This window comes from Miniopterus schreibersii, assembly GCF_964146895.1.
Source record: "Miniopterus schreibersii genome assembly, chromosome: 17".
Taxonomy (NCBI): domain Eukaryota; kingdom Metazoa; phylum Chordata; class Mammalia; order Chiroptera; family Miniopteridae; genus Miniopterus; species Miniopterus schreibersii.
In genome coordinates this window covers 24,587,963-24,607,731 of record NC_138117.1, presented here as the reverse complement: position 1 = coordinate 24,607,731, position 19,769 = coordinate 24,587,963, and the positions used below count along the sequence as shown (strand labels likewise).

Sequence of the window (19,769 nt, the reverse complement as noted above, 5' to 3'; positions counted from 1 at the left end):
TTGTATGGTCCGTATCGTTTTCTGCTCTGAATGAAACAGACATTTGAATTCTTCCTTGGTATCAAAAGCAGACACACGGCCACGTGTCTGCCTGTGGTCATGTTTGCACGTTAACGCGTTTTCCATTCTGACACCGTTCTTCATACCTGGGGCGGAATCGTGGCGTGAAAGGCACAGTGACACACGCATCTAAGGGACCTCCTCTATCAGGAGCATCCACCTGCTCTCCTAACTTTAGACCCAGCTCGGAAGGGATCTGAAATCTAGAGAGCACCGCTTGGTTCCGCAGAGATGAAGAAGTGAAGCACCCCTGAATCGCCGTCAAATTGGTGTTAGTCGGCTCTTCCCGAGAGGATCCTTCCTGACCGAGCCGGAGGGCACAGGTCAGCTCGGCAGTTCCGTGCACCCCGCAACCAGACGCAGCGCGCGCCCGGGCGTTTCCCCCGGAGCAGGGGGCTGCGCTCCCCCCGACGGGATCCCCGGAAAGTCGGAGAAGCGGGTGCAGCGCGGCCGGGAGTCCCGTTCACCAGCGAGAGCGGGGCGCCCTGGGGGCTGCAGTCCCCCCGCCGGCGCGCGAGGCGCCGCGCGCGCCGCCGCCGGCCAGCCCGCGCCACACCCCGCGCCGCCCTGCAGGAGAACGCGGGAGGCGCGAGGCCCTGCCGGGCCGCCGTAGCGCTGCGGCTCCGCGCTCCTCCCGCGCCGCCCTCCGCCCCCTGCCTCCCGGCGCCGGGCTCTGGGCCGGCCGCGCCAGCCGCCGCCACCGCTTCCTCCTCTGCTGCCTTTCGGACGCTGCGTGACGCGTCGTTTCCTCCCAACATGGCGGCGGGGGCAGGCTGGTGGTGATGGAGGCCAGTGCGTGTCCGCGGCTGGTTCACATCCCCACAGGAGCCAGGGTAGCCCTGCTCTCACCCGGCCTCTGAGCCACCCCCGGCTCGCTCCTCGGCCCCCAGCCGCCCGGACTGGGCTCCCTCGCCGCCCCCGGCCGGAGGGGCAGTGACAGGGGTGGCCGGGAAGCGACCCCGGGCAGGAGAAGCGGAGGTCCCGCCGGCGAGGCCCTGCAGGGGCGGCCCCTCGGCCTCTCGGGGCGGCGGCGACCTCCGCGCCCCCCGCCCGCCGGCCGCTGGTCCCGCCCGCCCCTTCCTGCTCCGGCGGCCGCGCTCCACGCCTCCTCTCCCCCACCTGCACCCCTCTCCTTTCTCTCCGCTCGCCCTCCCCCTCCTCCTCCCGTCCAGCCGCCGGGAGCTGCGGGTCCGACGGCCGCCGCCTCCTTCTCCGAGTCCATGTATGAGGGGAAGAAGACGAAGAACATGTTCCTGACGCGGGCCCTGGAGAAGATTTTGGCCGACAAGGAAGTGAAGAAGGCGCATCACTCCCAGCTGCGCAAAGCGTGCGAGGTGGCGTTAGGTGAGCGGGCGGAGGCCTGCGGGCGGGGTGGGCAGCGGGGCCGGGCGGGGGCTCGCGCCGGCCGGAGCCGCTCCTCTCCCCGCGCCCGGCGCGGCTCTTCGCTCCCCGCCCGGAGTTGACAGTAACTCGGCTGCGTGTGGGGCAGGGGCCGGGTGGAGGAGGAAGGGCAGCGTGCTGGGCTGGGGACCGCGGCGGGGCTCGGCACCCCCTCGGGAGGAGAAGGTTTTGTGGGTGGACCTTGCGGTGCGGCCGGGATAGCACCCTTTGTGATGAAGCAGGTGATGAGCTGTTGTTTATTAGCTTGGAAATTCAGGTGGAGCTGATTTGTCAAGACGGGGCGTGGGAAGGGTTCCGCCTCGTCGATTTCAATAAGTTTGTCGGTGTGGCGTGGTACTTGGGGAAGATTAGGCTGAAGTTGTCCCATTGTTGACAGTCCTGAGAAGGGGCTTGCGGGAGATGCAGCCCGTTCTGACATCTCTCCGCCTCCGCCACAGGAAAAACAGTCATGTTGTAGCTGACTGGGTTGACCTGGAAGAGCAAGACCAGAGGTTAAGGGGTGGGGATGGTGGTATAAAAACGGGGAAGGAAAGGACCATTAGGTAAGCCGGCTTTCGTGAGCAGGAAGGGAAGGTTTGAAACGGGGAAGGCGAAAAAGACAATGACACCCACCCGCCGCAAGTCTGGACACTGGCAGCTGCTCTCGAGCTTGAATTGTGATTTATAGTTCAGACAGAAGAGCTCCGGTGTAACGAAGCCCCTAGCTGCGTAAATCCTAACAATACTTAGAGCGAGGACAGGCAGATGAGGAATTGTTATGGGGGGGGGGGGGCGCACACACACTGATAGATCTGTTGCATCCATCAAAATGAAATCCTTTGAGGATAGACCAGGACATTTAACACTAAGATGAATTCCTAATGCTTAGGCTTTATAGCGCTGGAAATAGACTAGATTAAATTGACGAGAAAATTGAGCTTGTTAAATGAGCTTTGGCAAAAAGGCCTTCTTGAAGGGGAAGAAATCCAGAATAACTTAAATGTATGTTAAATTAAAGGGTCAAGACAGCTTAAAAGCAACTTTGCCTTTTACTTGTAAATAAATAGAAGATGACTTGAACGTGCTTTAATAAGCCTTACTGGTTTTTTTCCCTTCCTTTTTGGATCCTTTAAAGGGGTGCTATAGAAAACATTATCAAAGAAATTTCATTGAAATTTTTTGAATCTGTAGTATAGTGGACTTACATTTAGTTTTTCTGCCCCTCGGTCAGAAGTTCACATTTTGTTATTCTTGCAGCTAAGGAAAAATAGGTGTATGAGAAGACATTGTACAGTGGTAAAAATTGAATTTATATCTGGGTCTTGAAAGGAATAATTATTAACTTGGGATGTGATGAGGGAAGGCGTGTTTTTTAGAATTTTAAAAAGGATTGTTATGTGTAGGTTTGTGAATAACTTGCAGGTTAAAGCACTTGAGATTCCAATTAAAGTGTTTTTTAGGCCATATTTTCCATATTAGAATATGTTTTTAATATACTAAGTTGTAAGTATTAGACTAAAGAAATGGAGTGTGGGGTGTGTGTGTGTGTGTGTGTGTGTGTATGTGTGTGTATGTGTGTGTATATATATATATATACTTTCTGTCTAAAATGCTAATATGAGTGTGTTTTAATGGAGAGATCCGTAGAAGTAGAATCTGGGACCCTGAGTTTATCCCAGTGATGTTGCATTATAGAATAGTCAAATCCCTGGGCCTTAACTTCCTTCTCTGTAAAATCAGGATATTGAACTTAATGATTGTAAAGTTACATTCCCCTCTAATGCACCATGAATGTGGGTGCACTGTTATGTTAACTTGTGCAGTGAGTCTTCCTGCCACTCTTGATTGGCATCTCTAGAGGGCTTGTAGTTAGGTCCTGGCCAGTTCTAGACATAGGAACGGCTTGGTAGTGTGTGTACCAGCTATGCCAGGATTGTCTGTTCCAGATTTTGCCAGTTTTTACTTTTTTACCCTTTCTGTATAGTGGACAGAAGCTTATTTTGAGGAATCTGACTACTCAAGCAGGGGCTAGGCACCAGAGTACTTTCTTCACTTGAGCTGTTTAAGGCTTTTTCTCACATTTCTTAACAGTTACATTTAGTCTGCTACAAAACTCATTGAGCAATGTCGCAATAGTTAATCCCTTGTGAACTTGGTTTCTTCCCTTCTAGTCATCCATATATGTTATTATCCAAACATAAATTGATAGGAATAACCCATTTCATCTTTGCACAAAGTATACTGTCTTGCAATAAGAAAGTATTCTCAAATGTATTTTGTCCCTGGAAACTATTATAGACCTTCCCTTTTCATTACTGCGACCTGTACCAGGCCTACTTTGCTCTCTTGATAATCTGTGTGGCCATCAAGCAGGATCAGAAAGTGAATTGGAATGGCCTGGTTTGGTCATCCCTGATCTCTAGGTTGTGAGTGGATAGGAGTTGGATGGTGGAAGTACAGAGGTGGGTGATGTTATAGCCCTTTTAAATACACCTGCCTGCATTTATCTCCCCTTCCCCCCAAATATTTATTGAGTACATACTGTGGAGCTGAAGGGAAGTGGCCAGTAAACAAGGCAATAAATAATATGTCAAAGTTAATCCCTGTGTTTTAAAATTATTTTATTGGCATGTCATTAGATTTCAGAGCACTGGATTCAAAATTAATTGTTACCTTTTAATATAAAGGCCAATTATAAAAGGTTTTCTCTGAATAATACTCATGAAATTACAGTTCAATACATATTCTTAAGAAAACTATTTTTTTTTAAAGTATAGCTTTTAGGAAATTTTACCTAGATTAGGGGAGATTTTATTAAAACAAAATCTGTTCTCAAATACACTAAAGGAACTTTTATTTTCACAAAAAGAAAAATAATGAAAGCTTCAAAGGGGGTGCAAATTATTTAAAACTTTTATTAGATTATCTTACATTCAGACTTTATTTTAAGGCATGGTTTAAAAAAAAAGAAAGAAACCCTCACACTTTGTTGCAATCAGGGTGAAGCCCACAAGCCCAAGAACAGCTCCAGGTTGCCCTCTCTTGGTACCTGCCTACTACAGCTCTGCAGCGATCACTGAATGAACTCTGCGGAGTGAGGCCTTCGAGGCTGTCCTAGCTTAGCCTGAGCCATTCCTGCTCTCTAGAATTCCGAATTAAAAATAGTCTGGCCATCTGCTGGCAGATGAGACAACAGCTGAGCTATTTTTAGTTTCAAAGAATTTAGGATGTTGGGGGATCCAGCTTGAAGGTAGTAGTGTTTGTCCCATGGGGAGGAGGGTACATATGGGCCATATTCCAATCAAACCTCTTAAGTTTTAGGAGTTTCTTTCTACTTCTAACATCATACCTATGCACATATTCTGCAAGTGTTAGGATGAACAAGTTTATGGTTGGAAACTGGCAGTAATACAGAATAGGAGTGGAAAGGGTGACCAGAAGGTTTTAGAGGCAAGTCCCTTGAGGCATGCCTGGGTAGCAAAAAGGGTGGATCCCCTACAGGGATAATGGGAGAATGATGGAGAAAAAGAGGAATTATTAGGGAAGTAATTTTTGCATCAGAGTGTGAATTTGTTTTGTTCATCATGTTCTAAAGTGATCCTACTGATTTAGTTTTCTTACATATGAGGATGTTATCTCTAATTATAAGTCACCCCCAGAAATGTAAATAAAATATTTAGGCTGAAAATTTACAGAAGTTGCTTCCTTCTGCCCCTCTAATCCCACTCTTATTTTAGTTAGTGGGGATGTATAAAAGGGATATGTAAATGTTGGAGAAATTACTTGAATGCTTGTGGCCCCAGTTTTATGCTACTTTTGGTAACTTCATTAATTTTTGTGACTCTTCACCATTTATGAAAAAATAACGACTTACTCCCAAATAATACCCTGCAGACTGTGAACATTTTAATTACAACTTAAGTCCATTAGCAAGTCTCTTTTTAAACCTTCCTTGGTATCTAAAGTAAAAGGTGTTTTCAGTTAGCCAGGCTGCCAGAATTTTTGAGCTAGCTAGGAAAAAAGAATGTAATGAATGAAATGATTGAAAGGAAGATTCTATGAAGTATGAGTTGAAAAAAATTAGTTTTGATTACAGTGTATACTCTTTCCATTGTGGAGACTTACAATGCACATTAACATAGTTAGGATTCTAAACAGTGATTTAAGAAATAAACCTGCTCAGTTTTGGTTAATGAAGTCTTTCCTAAATTTATTTGACCCCTTTCTGTGTCTGTTAATAGTGTTAGCACCCCTAGGAAACATTGTTCCTTGTAATTCACTATGGGACACTGTTCAAGGGAAAGAAAGGCAAAGTGGATAAAACAGCCCTAACTCCTGATGAGAGGATACTCCAGGAGTTACTGTGTTCTGGGAAAGCAGTGTTGACAGTGTGGGGGAGAGAAGAAAATCAGAGATAAGGAGCAGTTGGAAAGAGTGTTGTCAAGACCAGAGGAGTGTTCACTTGCTAGCTCTTCCTTTCCCATCCCATTTATGACAGGCAACTGGCTGTCTCTCCTGATAATGTTTAGCTTGTAGAGAAACTTCTGTTGGTAATTGTTTTTTTTTCAAAGCAGAATAAAAGTGTATTATAAATGGGAAATAATTGGGGAAAATATTTGTCATATTCTTTACAAAATGGAGGAGGGGATATTTGAAAAGGGAAATATATGAATAAATTATTGTTGCCATTCAAAATTAGTTATATTCTTCATTCAAATATTTGTTGAACTGAACAGTATGTGCCAGATACTGCTTCAATGCTGGGCATAAAGCAGTGAACCAAACATGCTTTAGTGTAACTTATTTTCTAGTGGGTTGAGGCTGACAGTAAAGAACAAATTAATATATATTGTCGTTATTATCTGAAGAAATAGTTCATAAGGGTAGAGGGAGAAGACTGGGAGTGCAACTCTAGATAGGGTGGTCAGGAAAAGGCTTTCTGTGAGGTGACATTTCAGCAGAGAAGTGACAGAAGAAAGATTCAGCCTTTCAGATACCTGGATGAAACAGAAGTAGAAGGGAACAGCAAGATGAGTGTGTGCTTGGTACATTCCAGGACGAAAGGAGGTCAGTGTGGCTGGGCAAGAGTGAGGAGGAGTGGTAGGAGCGGAAGGTGACTGGATTTTATTGCATTTGTGATTGAAGCCACTGGAGAGTTTTGTACAGGGAAGTGATGTAGCAGATTTACACTTTAAAAGGCTTACTTTGGCCAGAGATGGTAGTGATTTAGACTAGGCTGGTGGTGGGAGTGAGAATTGGTTGCATTTGGAATATGTTTTAAAGGAGTCTACTGGATTTGCTGATGGGTTGTTTGTGTGACAACAGTCTTGTAGCTAGAGCTATACAGGGTTGTCAGAGAGGGCATTCACCACGATGGTGAGGACCACCAGGAGAGAAACGGTCTTTGGGAAATAAGTTCATGTAGTAAAAATATTTTCATCCAACTCTTTCCAGGTATTTTAGAATATTTTATTGATAGAATTTCCTGATTATGATATAATAGGATATTTTCTACTGAGAATACACAAAATAATTTCAAATTTGAGTTGGCAGAGTTTTTTATTGAGGTTTTTTTCCCTCAGAGAACCAGCCTCTCTCACATAGTTTTAATTACAGCCCACAACTGGCCTGGTCCCTTGTTGGGACTTTGCGGATGTAATTACTAAGAATCTCAAGGTGAAATCATTTTGGATTTAGGGTGGGTCCTAAATCCAAAGACTGGTGTCTTTATAAATAGAGGAAGGAGCACAGACATACAAATGAAGAAGGCCATGTGAAAAGGCAGGCAGAGATTAGAGTTATGCTACCGTAAGCCATGGGACTCCCAAGAGTCCCCAGAAGCTAGGAAGAGGCAAGGAAAGATTCTTTTCTGGATTCTTGAGAAGGTAGTATGGCCCTACTGACAGCTTGAATTCAGACTTCTGGACTCCAGAACTGAGAGAGCAGATTTCTGTTGTTTTTAGCCACCAAGTTTGTTTTAATTTGTTAAGGCAGCCCTAGAAAACAAATGAAAGTTCCTTTTATCCTAACTTTTCAGAACCAGTATAATCTATTTGAGCTTATATTTAGAGAGTATACAATTTTATTGGGTTTTACTTTATTGCACTTTGCAAATACTGCATTTCTTTTTTTTTGTACAAATTGAAGGTTCGTGGCAATGCTGTGTCAAGCAAGTTAATGGTACAAAAAGATTATAACTTGGTGAAGGTCGGATGAAGGTTAGCTTTTTTTTTTTTTTTTTTTTTTAGCAATGCAGTATTTTTTAATTAAGATGTATGCATTGTTCTTTTAGACATAATGCTGTTGATCACTTAATAGACTACAGTACAGTGTACACATAAATTTCATATGCACTGGGAAACCAAAATAATCGTGTGATTTACTTTACTGAAATACTCACTTTACATCATAGTGGTGTGGAACCAAACCCTCAATATCTACAAGGTATGCCTGTATATGTTTAAACAATCAAATGCTATCTTTGGCTGGTCTCTGTTTCATAATTCTCAAAAGCAATTATTCTGAGGCTTTAGTGTACATGAATCTCTTGAAAAACTTCTTTAAAAAAGAGTCCTGGGTCTAAATATTCAAAAGTTTTGTGTTCTACTTTTGTCATTTTTGTTTTGCTTAGATTTAGACTTGATATAACTACATTAATCTGTATAGCCTGTGTTATCTTCTCATTCAGGAAAGGTTGTAAACAATAGTCTTTAAAATTCTTTATCACAATATCTCTGGCAGTACCTTTGAAAACTTTGTGTGGGACAATTAATTTTTTCTCTCAACTTTGAATCTGAAAAGGTATACATGAGACTTTACTTAATTAACTGTTAATAATGCTCACCTATCCAGAACCTTGCTAAGAAATGAAATAATTGCTCTGCCAAAGTGGCTCAGCAGTTGAGCATCAACCTATGATCCAGGAAATCACAGTTCGATTCCCGGGCAGGGCACGTGCCCGGGTTGCAGACTCGATCCCCAGCAGGGGTTGTGCAAGAGGCAGGCGATCAGTGACTCTCTCATTATTGATGTTTCTATCTCTCTCCCCTTCCCTTTCTCTGAAATCAATAAAAAAATATATTTTTAGAAAATAAATGAAATAATCAATAAAAATATAAGCTGACAAAAGGTATATAATGAAGGCCAAGCCCTTTATTCAGAGGAGAGTCCTTATGCCATTATTTAGTCTATTTACTCTTTTTTTTTTTTTTTTAATATATCTTTATTGATTTCAGAGAGAGGAAAGGAGAAGGAGAGAGAAAGATAGAAACATCAATGATGAGAGAGTCATTGATCGAGCCCACAACCCAGGCATGTGCCCTGACCGGGAATTGAACCCCGATCGCTTGGATCCTAGGTTGACGCTCAACCGCCGGGCTAAATGTAATAATTTTTTTAATCCTCTCCCAAGAATATGTTTTTATTGATTTGAGAGAGAGAGAAAGAGAGAAAGAAACATCCGTGTGTGAGAGAAACATCGATCAGTTCCCTTCCATAAGCACCTCAACTGGGGATTAAGCCCACAACCTAGGTATGTGCCCTGACCAGGAATCAAACCTGCAACCTTCATGGTGTATGAGACAATGCTCCAACCAACTGAGCCACCTGCCCAGGCCTTAAATGTAATAGTTTTTACTGAATTTATTGAGTTATGCAACCATCATCATAATCTAGTTTTATAACATTTCCATCACCCCAGTAAGATCTCTAGTGCCCATTTTTAGTTAATCCTGATGCCACCCCCAGCTCTATACATCTAGTAATCTACTTTCTGTGTCTTGATTTGCATTTTTCTGGACATTTCATGTAAGTGCAGTCGTACGTATGTTGCCTTTTGTGTCTGTCGTCTTTCACTCAGCATAATGTTTTTAAGGTCCATGCATCAGTATTTCATTTTTTTATTGCTAAATCGTATTCCATAGGGTGGAGATACCACATTTTGCTTATTTACCACTTAATGGACATTTGAGCTGGATGCATAATGGTACTATAAATATTTGTGTGTAAGTCTTTATGTGGACCTAAATTTTTATCTTTTTGTATAGATACCTAGGCATGGAATTGCTGGACCATATGATAAATTTAGGTTTAAATTTTCAAGAAACTAAATTGTTTTCCAAAGTGGCTGTACCATTTTACATTCCCACCAGCAATATATCAAGATTTCCCATATGTCCTTGCCAGGCAATATTTGTTACTGTCTGTCTTTTTTGATTTAGCCATCTTGGTTGATATGAAATGTTATTTCACTGGGACATTGTTAACTCTTTGAGGTATTTTTCCAGACTTTATCTACATACATACACATACACAAACAGATGTATTCTTCAAAAAATTGAGCTATTTAATTTCTAAGGCAATAGTAGGAGAGAAAAATTCTAACATTTATTCAGTTTTTACTGTATGACAAATTCTCTATGCCAATGAAATACTTTATTAGCTTTACCTCAATTAGTCCTTAAAACAACCATATATGTTTAGGTGCTATTATTATTTGCATTTTGCAAATGAGGAAACTGAGGTTTAGAGCTTGTGTTTGGCAGATTTGGAATATGAACACCTTTTGGCTAAATGCAACCATTCTAACCTGCACCCTTACTCACAAAACTGTTTGTTTACAAGTAACAAATTACAAAAAGGGAAAGAAGGGCCTCCATAGAAAGAAAAACACTGTTAAGGAATGAGAAAGGGCAGAGGATCCAAGATGGTGGTGGAGTAGGTACATATTACACTCTCCTCCTCCCAGGACCAAACTGGAATTACAACTAAAATATAGAGCAATCAACCTGAATAACCAACTGAAGACTAGCTGAAGAGAAGTCTTATAACCAAGGTTTTACAGAAGAAGCCACATCAAGACTGGTAGGAAAGGCAGAGACACAAAAAGGGCTGAGATTCTGGAAAGATACCTCAGCTTCAGAGGCTTCCCCTGAGAAGTGTGAGTTCTCAAGCCCAAGCTGATAAGAGGCACCCACATAACATCTGGCTGTGAAAATCAGCAGGGATTCTGTCTGCCAGGAAGAGACTGGAGTCTGCTAGAGACACTGGTTCCCTCTTAAAGGGTTTTTTAATGCAATCAGTTCCGGGAGACTGTTCGGGTTCTGAAACGTTCGAAAACCGAGGGATCCACAGCTAGGCCTCAGGATCTTGCCCTCAGCGGAAGCTGTGTGGCATGTTCTACTTCCCAGGTGTGTTGGAAAACCGAAGCATTTACTTCCAGGTTTACGGCATTCGTAAACTGAAATGTTCATCAATGGAGACATTCGAAAACCGAGGCACCACTGTATATGCACCCCTATGTTCATTGCAGTGTTATTTATAATAGCCAAGATTTGGAAGCAGCCCAAGGGCCCATCAGTAGATGAGTGGATAAAAAAGCTGTGGTACATTTATACAATGGAATGCTACTCAGTGTAAAGAAGAAGAAAATCTTACCTTTTGAGACAGCATGGATGGACCTAGAGAGTATTATGCTAAGTGAAATATGCCAGTCAGAGAAAGACAAGTGCCATGTGATTTCACTTATATGTGGAATTGAATGAACAAAATAACAAAATATGAAACAGACATAGATACAGAAAACAGACAACTCTCAGAGGGGTTGGGGGCTACAGGACTGGGTGAAAAAGGTAAGTGTATTAAGCAAAGAAAAAAACCCCAACTCACTGACACAGGCAACAGCATGGTAGTTAGCCGAGGGAAAGGTGGGAGGTGGGAGTTAGAAGAGGGTTAAGGGGGATCAATGGTGATGAAAGGAGACTTGACTAGGATTGGTGAACACAATGCATATACAAATGATGCATTATAGATTTGTACACCTGAAACCTATATAATTTTATTAACCAATGTCAACCCAATAAATTCAGTAAAATTTTTTTAAAAAGAGCAAAATACATCAAAAAGAAACAACCATCCAACAGTAGTACAGGAAAATACTGCTCTGTACATTTCAGCAAATCCTGAGAGTGTTTACATACTGTGTGTTCATAATGGCATCCCTAAGTCCATAATGCAAAAGATTAGGCAGGTCCATGTATGGTTCTCTGGGTATCTTTCTAAGATTTTAAATAAAAATTTAAAGTAAGGTTTTAATAATTTAAGCCATTTGTAAATTCAACTGTCCTGTGACTCTGCCAAGGAATTTGGATAGGCTTTTATTGTATTTCAGTTCCTAACCTTTCAAAAATACCCTCGCTTACTCCCTGGATGGTGTGGCTCAGTTGAGCACCATCCCATGCACCAAGGGGTTAGGTTCCTGGTCAGGGCACACACCCTAGTTTTGGGTTCTGTCCTGGTCAGGTGTGTATGGGAGGCAACTGATAGATGTTTCTCTCTTTCCCTTCCTCTCTCTCTAAAATCAATAAAATCATATTTAAAAAATACTCTCACTTGCCTTTTTACCTTAATGTTTTATAGCATTTTCAAATCATTTTAAGAATTGAAATAGAAACAATATCTTATTGAAATGTCATGGGAAATTATAGATAAGACTTTTACCTGAAAATAGTGGTTGTGTGTCAGTGGCTTTTTAAATAAATATGTACATGTAATTATTGTGTTATTGTCATAATGCCCAGTTGTATAGTCTCTTATTATTTCATATGCATTTTCTATATACCTGTTGTTTTCCTACCTAGCATTTTAATAATTTTTAAATGTGTCATTTGTTTAAATGTTTTTGAGTTTGGGAGCATTTATATTTAAATTTTGCTGCACAGATTTTTTTTTTAAATTAATCCCTGCAAAATTCATTGAGTGTTTATGTATGGAGAATTATTTTTAAAAAACTCCTTAAGACTGAGCTTACTGGGCTAGAGTATGGCTATTTATGGCTTTTTTTCCTTAAGCAAATTTTGCATAGATTTACTCTACCTTTGCTAGGTACCATATACAGTAGAGTACTGTACACAAAGTCCTTTGTCAGATATGTGATTTGCAAATGTCTTCTATAGCTTACCTTTTCATTTTCTTAACAGTACCTTTTCTAGAACAAAAATTTTTAATCTTGATAATGTCAAATTTACTAACTTTTTTAAATGTCTCATTGTTCCAGCCCTATTTGTGGAAAAAATTATCCATTTTTTCATTGCATTGCCTTTCCACCTTTGTGAAATATCAATTGGCTATATGTCTATGGGTCTGTATATGGACTCTATTCTGTTTAGTGGTTTCTGTGTCTGTTCTTTCTCTAATACCACATTATTTTAATTATTGTAACTTTAAAGTCTTAAAATAGAATATTGTGTTTCCTTTATTTTTTATCATAATTTGTCTATTCTAGTCATATTGCTTTTCCTTGTAAATTTTAGAATCCCCTTATCTAATTTGCAGAAAATTATGCTGGAATTGTGATTGGCGGTGTGTTAAATTTGGGGATCAGTTTGGGGAGAATTGACATCTTTATTGTATTGAGTCTTCCAATTCGTAAACATGGTATCTCTCCTATTTTTTAGTTCTTTGATTTCTGTCAGTATATATCTTGTACATGTTTTGTTAGGTTTATGCTTAAGAATTTCATTTTGGGGAGAGTGATTGTAAAAATGTTGTTTTTTAAGTTCTTGTTTCCAATTGTTCATTAATACTATATAGAAATTTCATTTATTTTTGTGTATTAAAACCTCATTAAGTGTATTTATAAATTCTAAGGTTTTTCTTCTAGATTTCATTGGTATTTTTTACTTAGATGATCATGTCATCTGTGAAAAAGTTTTATTTCTTCCTTTCTAATCTAGAAGTCTTTTATTTTTCTTGCCTATTGCATTGACTGAGACATTCAATACAAAGTTGAATAGAAATGGTATGAGTAGACATTTGTGCCTTTTTCCAGATCTTGGGGGAAAACATCATTTTTCACCATTAAGTTTGCTGTTAACTGCAAGTTTTTTGTAGCTACTCTTAAAAGTTGAGAAAGTACCTTTCTATTGCTAGATTGCTGAGAATTTTTATCATGAATGGATGTTGAATTTTGTCAGATGCATTTTCTTCTGCATCAGTTGATACTTTGATACTATCATACGATTTTTCTTCTTTAGCCTGTTTACATGGTGGGCTACATTGGTTGATTCTTTTAAATATTGAATTAGCCTTGGATCCTTGGAATAAATCCCAGTTCGTCATGGTGTATGATTCTTTTTATAGGTTGCTGTTCTCTATCTGCTAATATTTTGTTGAGGATTTTTACATATGTATTCATGAGTGTATTCATCTGTGTTTTCTTTTTCTATACTGTCCTTGTTTGTGCAATCCACTTTTGACACTTACCTACCCAGGGTCAAGTCAAATTTGACAGGTTTAGAGCACAGTCCTCCACACAACTGTCCTCACTTCAGACACCAGCCCCAAACTCCAGAGTCCACAAGCCACCCTCAATTCTATCTAACCAACTTGTTATGAATTCAGGGTTCTTACCTACTGCCTCTGGTCTGCTAAAAAATCTCACAGAACTCAGGAAAGTGCTTTACTTAGGATTTTGGTTTTATTATAAAGGACACAAATCAGGGTAATCTAAGAGACCCATAGGGCAAGTTCTGGGAGAGCCCAGATGCAAAGCTTTCATGTCCTAAGGATGCATCCCCTTCCCACTAAATCAATGTATATCACCAACCAAGTAAGCTCACCCCAGGTTCTGGTGTCCAGAGTTTTTGTTGTGGTTTCATTACATAGGCATGATTGATTGAATCATTTGCCATATGATTGAATCCAATCAGCAACCCTCCTCCCCTCTCTGGAGGTCTGGCTGAGATTATATAGCTCAAAGCAACACAGTTGGTCTTTCCAGCAAGGCTAGCCCCTATTCTGAAACTATCCTGGAGTCCCAGCATCAGTAACAAAGACAGTCGTATAATTGGGGAAATTCCAAGGGTTTAGAGGCACCTTCCCAGGACCAGGGACAAAGGCTAAACAAATTCTTAGTTATATAACAGTTCTATATGTGTGTGTGTTTTATATTTTTATTGATTTCAGAGAGAGGAAGAGAGAGAGTGAAACATCAATGAGAGAATCATTGATTGGATGCTTCCGCCCCCCCCCCCCCCCCCCCCGCACTGGGGCATGTGCCTTGATTGGGAATCGAACCGAGATCCCTTGGATCATAGGTCGATGCTCAATCACCGAGCCTCGCTGGCCGGGCAACAGTCCAATGTTTTGATCAGAATAATAATTGGCTTCATAAAATGTGTTGAAAAGTGCTATACTCTCTTCCTTTTTTTTTTAGCAGTACACTTATACTGTGAATTTATAGGAAATGGGTTCCAGCTGTTCAGGCTCCTTTTTTTACTGGTTCTCACAAAGTGTGCTTCCCTGGGTGGAGCAGGCTGACCCTTCAGTTGAACCCAGGTATCTTTCCCTTTGGCTTCATTTCCCCTCACACGTTTCAGAAAGCTATCTTGGCTCTTAGAGTGTTTAATATGCTCAATACGTACATTAATTCTCTTCGCAAGAATCTTGCCCTTAACTTGTTTGTTTACAACATTGCCCACCCATGCTGGGTGACACTGTAGACTCTTCCTGTTTTGCCATGGTAACATTTGTGGAGCATTCCTCTTTGAAGAATGCCCATTCCCTTGATGTCTACAATATCACCTTTCTTGTAGATTCACATGTATGTGGCCAAAGGAACAACTCCATGTTTTCTAAAAGGCCTAGAGAACATACAGCAGGTGCCTCTCCTCTTTTTCTTTGTATTAGTCATTTTGGCGAGTTACTGGAAGATGGCTGTTCCGTTCTGTTGCATTTTTTTGAAGGATGTTGTATACAAGTGGTGTTAATTTTTCTATAAACATTTGGTAGAATTCTCTGGTGAAACCATCTGGTCCTGAAGATTTCATTTTTGGTGGTTTTTAAATTAGGAATTCAGTGTCTTTAATACTAGGAAAAGTATTCAGATTTTCTTAGATGAATTGTGGTAGTTTGTACTTTTTAAAGGAATTGGTCCATTTCATCTCAGTTGTCAAATTTATATATATAGCATTGTTTGTATTAGTACATTTTAATGTCTGGTGTTTGTTGTGATATCCTATTTTATTTTAGATATTGATAATTTGTGTCTTTTCTTTTTCTTGCTGGAGGTTTTTCAATTTTCTGATCTTTCCAAAGAACCAGCTTTTTTTTTTCTATTTTTCTGTTTTCAATTTCATTGGTTTCTTCTCATGGCTTTATTATTTCTTTCTGCTTGCTTTAGGCTTATGCTGCCCTTTTTCTACTTTCTTAAGGTGGGAGCTTAGATTTGAGAACTTTTCTCTTTAAAAAAAATAATACTGTGAAATTAATTGACTGGAGAACACTGAAGTTCTACTCTTAGCAAATTTCATTTATATAATACAGTGTTACTAACTATAGTCAGCACATTATGTATCAAATTCTCAGACTTTATTCATCTTATAACAAAGTTTGTACCCTTTTATTAACCTCTCTCTATTACCCTTATACTCACACCCCTTCCCCAGCCCCTGGCAGCTACCATTCTACACTCTATTCCTGAGAGTTCAGTTTTTTAGAATCAGCGAAGAGGTGACCATGCGGTATTTGTTTTTCTCTGTCTGGCTTATTTCACTTAGCATAATGCCCTGTAGGTTCATGCATGTTGTCACAAGGCTGAGAAATACTTGATTGTGTGTGTGCCACATCTTTATCCTTTTATCTGTTGATGAACACTTAGGTTGTTTGTATATCTTGGTTATTGTGGATAGTATGAACATGGAAGTACAAATATCTCTTTGAGATAATGATTTTGTTTCCTTTGGATATATACCCAGAAGTGGAATTGCTGGATCAGATGGTAGTTCTCTTTTTAACCTCTCTACTGTTTTCCATGGTGGCTGTACCAGTTTATATTCCCACCAAGAGTTTCCTATCTAGTTCTATTCCAGTGCTGCCAGAAAATACACTCTGTATGATTTTAGTTCATGTAATTTGTTGAAATTTATTTTATGGTCTAGGATATTGACTGTCTTGGTGAATATTCATGGTCATTTGAAAAGCATGTGTGGTGTTCTTCTGTTGAATGGATGGAGTATTCTGTAAATTTAGATCGTGTTGATTGATGATAATGTTCAGTTCTGTAGTTCAGTGATATTTTAAAATTTATTTTATTTTAAAATTTTTTAAATTTTTATGGAATACTTTGGGTGGCATTGGTTAATAAAATGATCTAGGTTTCAGGTGTACAATTCTATAATACATCATCTCTCCCTCCCCCTCTCCCCTCTCCCTCCCCCCTTCCCCCCTCCCCTCCTCTCTAAAATCAGCAAGCATGTCCTTGGGTGAGGGTTAAAAAGAAAAGAGGAGAAAGGACAGTGTTAAGTTTTTCCCGTATTTTTATACTTTTTATTCTTCACTCTTAGTGTTTTAGATTTTCTTACCATTTCCTTTCAGTTTGAAGAACTTTTAGGGTAGATCTAGTGGTGACAATTTTTTGTTTTGTTTTGTTTTCCTTCCTCCGAGGTCGTGATTTTTACCATTACTCTTTCGAGATATTTCACTGGATAGAGAACTCTGGGTGATAGGTCTTTCACCTCTCAGAAGTGTGCTACTGTTTCCAGATGTTGGCCTTTATAGATTCTGATGAGAAATCCGTCATTCAAGTCGTTGTTCCTCTATAGGTAATGTCATGTTTCCTCTGTAGATAATGTCATTTTTTCAACTGCTTCCAAGATTTTTTTTTCTTTAATTTCCTGGAGTTTGATTATGATGTGTTGTCTTGGCATGTTCCTTTGGATTCCTGTTTTGTTTGGGCTCACTCAGCTTCTTGAATCTGTATGTTTGTGTATTTTGTCAAATTTGGGAAGTGTTCAGCCATTATTTCTTCATATACTCTTTCAGCCCTGCTCTGTTTGTACTCTCCTTCTGGGACTCTGATATGAATAATACATTTTTTGTTATTGTTATTAAGTTCTTGAGTCTTCGAACTTTCTCCCAGTATTTTCTACCTGTTATTCGGGTAGGTTAATTTTTATTCTATCTCCAAGTTGACTGATCTTTCCTCCATCGTATTTATTCTGCTTTTGAGTCCATCCAGTGAATTTTTCATTTTGTGTATTGTATTTTTCAGTTTTAGAATTTCCATTTGGTGGTTCTTTAGATCTATATTTCTTTGCTGGCTTTTTATTTTTTCAATTATTTCAAGTTTCATTGAAGCATTTTTTAATGATGGCTGCTTTAAAATCCTTGTTAGGTAATTCTATATCTGTCAGCTTGGAGTTGGCCTCTGTTGATTACCTTTGCTCACTGAAGTTGATATTTTCCTCCTCTGATATTTAGCTGTATTCTGGCTATTTTGTGTTGTGTTGTGAGATTTTTGAATCCTATCTCGTATTCATTTTGCAGTCACGCTGTTTAGATATAGTTCACAGGTCTGGGCAGGGGTGAATATTCAGATCTTTGCTGGGTCAAGATGACATCAGGGTAGGTGAAAGCAAAGGGCCTACTTGAACTACCTAGTTGCTGCTAGGCTGGGGGTTGCAGTTCAGGTCCTCCTGGCTGGGCCCTGCAGACACTACCCAGCGGTGAAAGGTCTGCTTACTAACACCACTTTCTACCACTCCCTTTTTCCTCTTCAATGCCTCCTGAGGTTGGAAGCTGAACTACCCATTCAGCCCCACTAACATCACCTTAATGGGGAAAGCTCAGGGTCATTAGTCCTGCCTCATTCCCACCAGATGAGACCATAAGTCCAGCTTAGTCTCTCTCTTTATGATTGGCGCCTCCAGAGCCCCTGTCCCTCCATTATAGACAAGGGTGAGTGCCTGCAAGCAAGAGTTTGTGTGTTGTCCCTTTAAGAGGGTGCCTGGGTTTCCAGCAGCCTTTCATCTCACCCAGGTGGAGGGAATCCGTGCTGATTGTCACTGCAGATGTTATTCGGGCTCCTCTTCCCAGCACTTGTGTTCCAGCTGGAGAGCCTGGTGTGGGGCTGAGATCACTTGCTCCTGGTTAGGGTGGGGAGGGAACCTTTGCAGCTGAGATAGCCCTCCAGATTCTCAACTGCCGTGCGTGGGCCCGTTTTGTGTCTCCACCCCTCCTACCAGTCTGGACCTGGCTTCTTCTATAATCCTTCATTGTAGGACTTCTGTTCAGCTAGTGTTCAGATGGTTATCCAGGTTGATTTTTCCACTTAGTTGTAATTTTGATGTAGTTGAGGGAAGAAGTGAGTGCAGCTTCCACCTACTCTGCCATCTTAACTGGAACCTCCTGGTATTTTGTTTTAAATTACTGTCTACTTCAATAGAAATAAGTTGTTTATATATGATTTAGTCATAATTTTGCAAAATAGTTTTGCATAAGACCTCCAGATTCTGAGGCTAAGTATGTTCCTGGGCTGGCGGGGTTGGGGTTGGGGTTGGGGACAAGTTCTAGCTGCATTTTATTAAGCAGGATACCTTTTAACCATCTGGTTTCCTTATCCATATTCTCAGAACATTAGAATAACTTTTCATGCTCCTGGCATTGCTTTTGTGCTTCTCAGTTAGCTCTCTGTCCCATTTGCCAGGGCATTATTTCAAATCTCCTCAAGCCTCCTTAACTCTTTCTGTTCCAATTATCTATTGCTGCGTAATAAACCACCTAGGAGTTAGTGGTGTAACACAGTGATCATTTTATTATGCTCACAGATTCTCTGTGTGTCAGGAATTCAGATGGGGCATGTTGCTTTTCCAGTGTCTGGGGCCTCAGCTGGGAAGACTCAGGTGACTGAGGGAGATGTGAATGCCTGGGAACTGGAATCCTCTGGAGGTTTTTTCACTCACATATCTGATGCCTGGGCTGTGATGACTTGAAAGCTGGGCTCAGCTGGAATTGTTGACTCGAACCACTTACATGTGGGTTTCCATGTGGCCTGGGGCTTCTCACATCAGGGCCGTTGGGTTCCAAGAGTGGGTGTCTGGAGACCCAGCAGTCCAAGAAAATCAGACAGGAGCTGCTTGGCCTTTTCTGACCTCTTTTAAACAGCAAAGGGAAAATTTTTCATTAAATTGGACATATGTATTTGATAGTGCCTTGTATAGGCATAAACAGAAAAAAATGGTTAAATACCAGCACATTTTTACATGATCAGGAAGTTATAGTTTTAGCCTGATAATCTCCTTGAGGTAGTTAGTCACAAGAGTTGTGCGTTGAGGGTGTTTTCCCTCACCCAAACTAAACTATGTCTTATATTTTGTGACTTGAATACAGCATACATAATATTTTGTTCTTAATATTATGCTTCTGGTTAATGTAAATAGTTCCTTAACCACAAAAAACAAAAAACCTACTTTGAGAAAAGGAAATGCTTTGGGAATTAATAATCTTCAATTTTACCTGTTCTTGTTAATATATATTATTTGCATCATTTTATA

At 40.6% G+C, this 19,769-nt stretch overlaps 1 protein-coding gene and 1 pseudogene across 6 annotated transcripts in view; one reads left to right on the top strand and one right to left on the bottom strand.

Moving 5' to 3' along the window:
* The first annotated feature begins 717 nt into the window (after positions 1-717).
* ARFGEF1 (ARF guanine nucleotide exchange factor 1) overlaps positions 718-19,769 on the top strand; it is a 90,248-nt gene continuing 71,196 nt past the window's right edge. For all 5 annotated transcript variants that reach the window (XR_013997487.1, XR_013997488.1, XR_013997489.1 and 2 more), the window contains exon 1: positions 718-1,404. Coding sequence is in view for 2 of the 5 variants with exons in the window: in XM_081117321.1 (XP_080973447.1) it covers positions 1,281-1,404 (124 nt within the window). In the remaining 3 variants the exon portion in view is untranslated. The remainder of the gene's footprint in view (positions 1,405-19,769) is intronic.
* Positions 14,662-15,130, bottom strand: LOC308546938 (large ribosomal subunit protein eL21 pseudogene; annotated as a pseudogene). The gene has a single exon. The product of its transcript is annotated as a large ribosomal subunit protein eL21 pseudogene (transcript).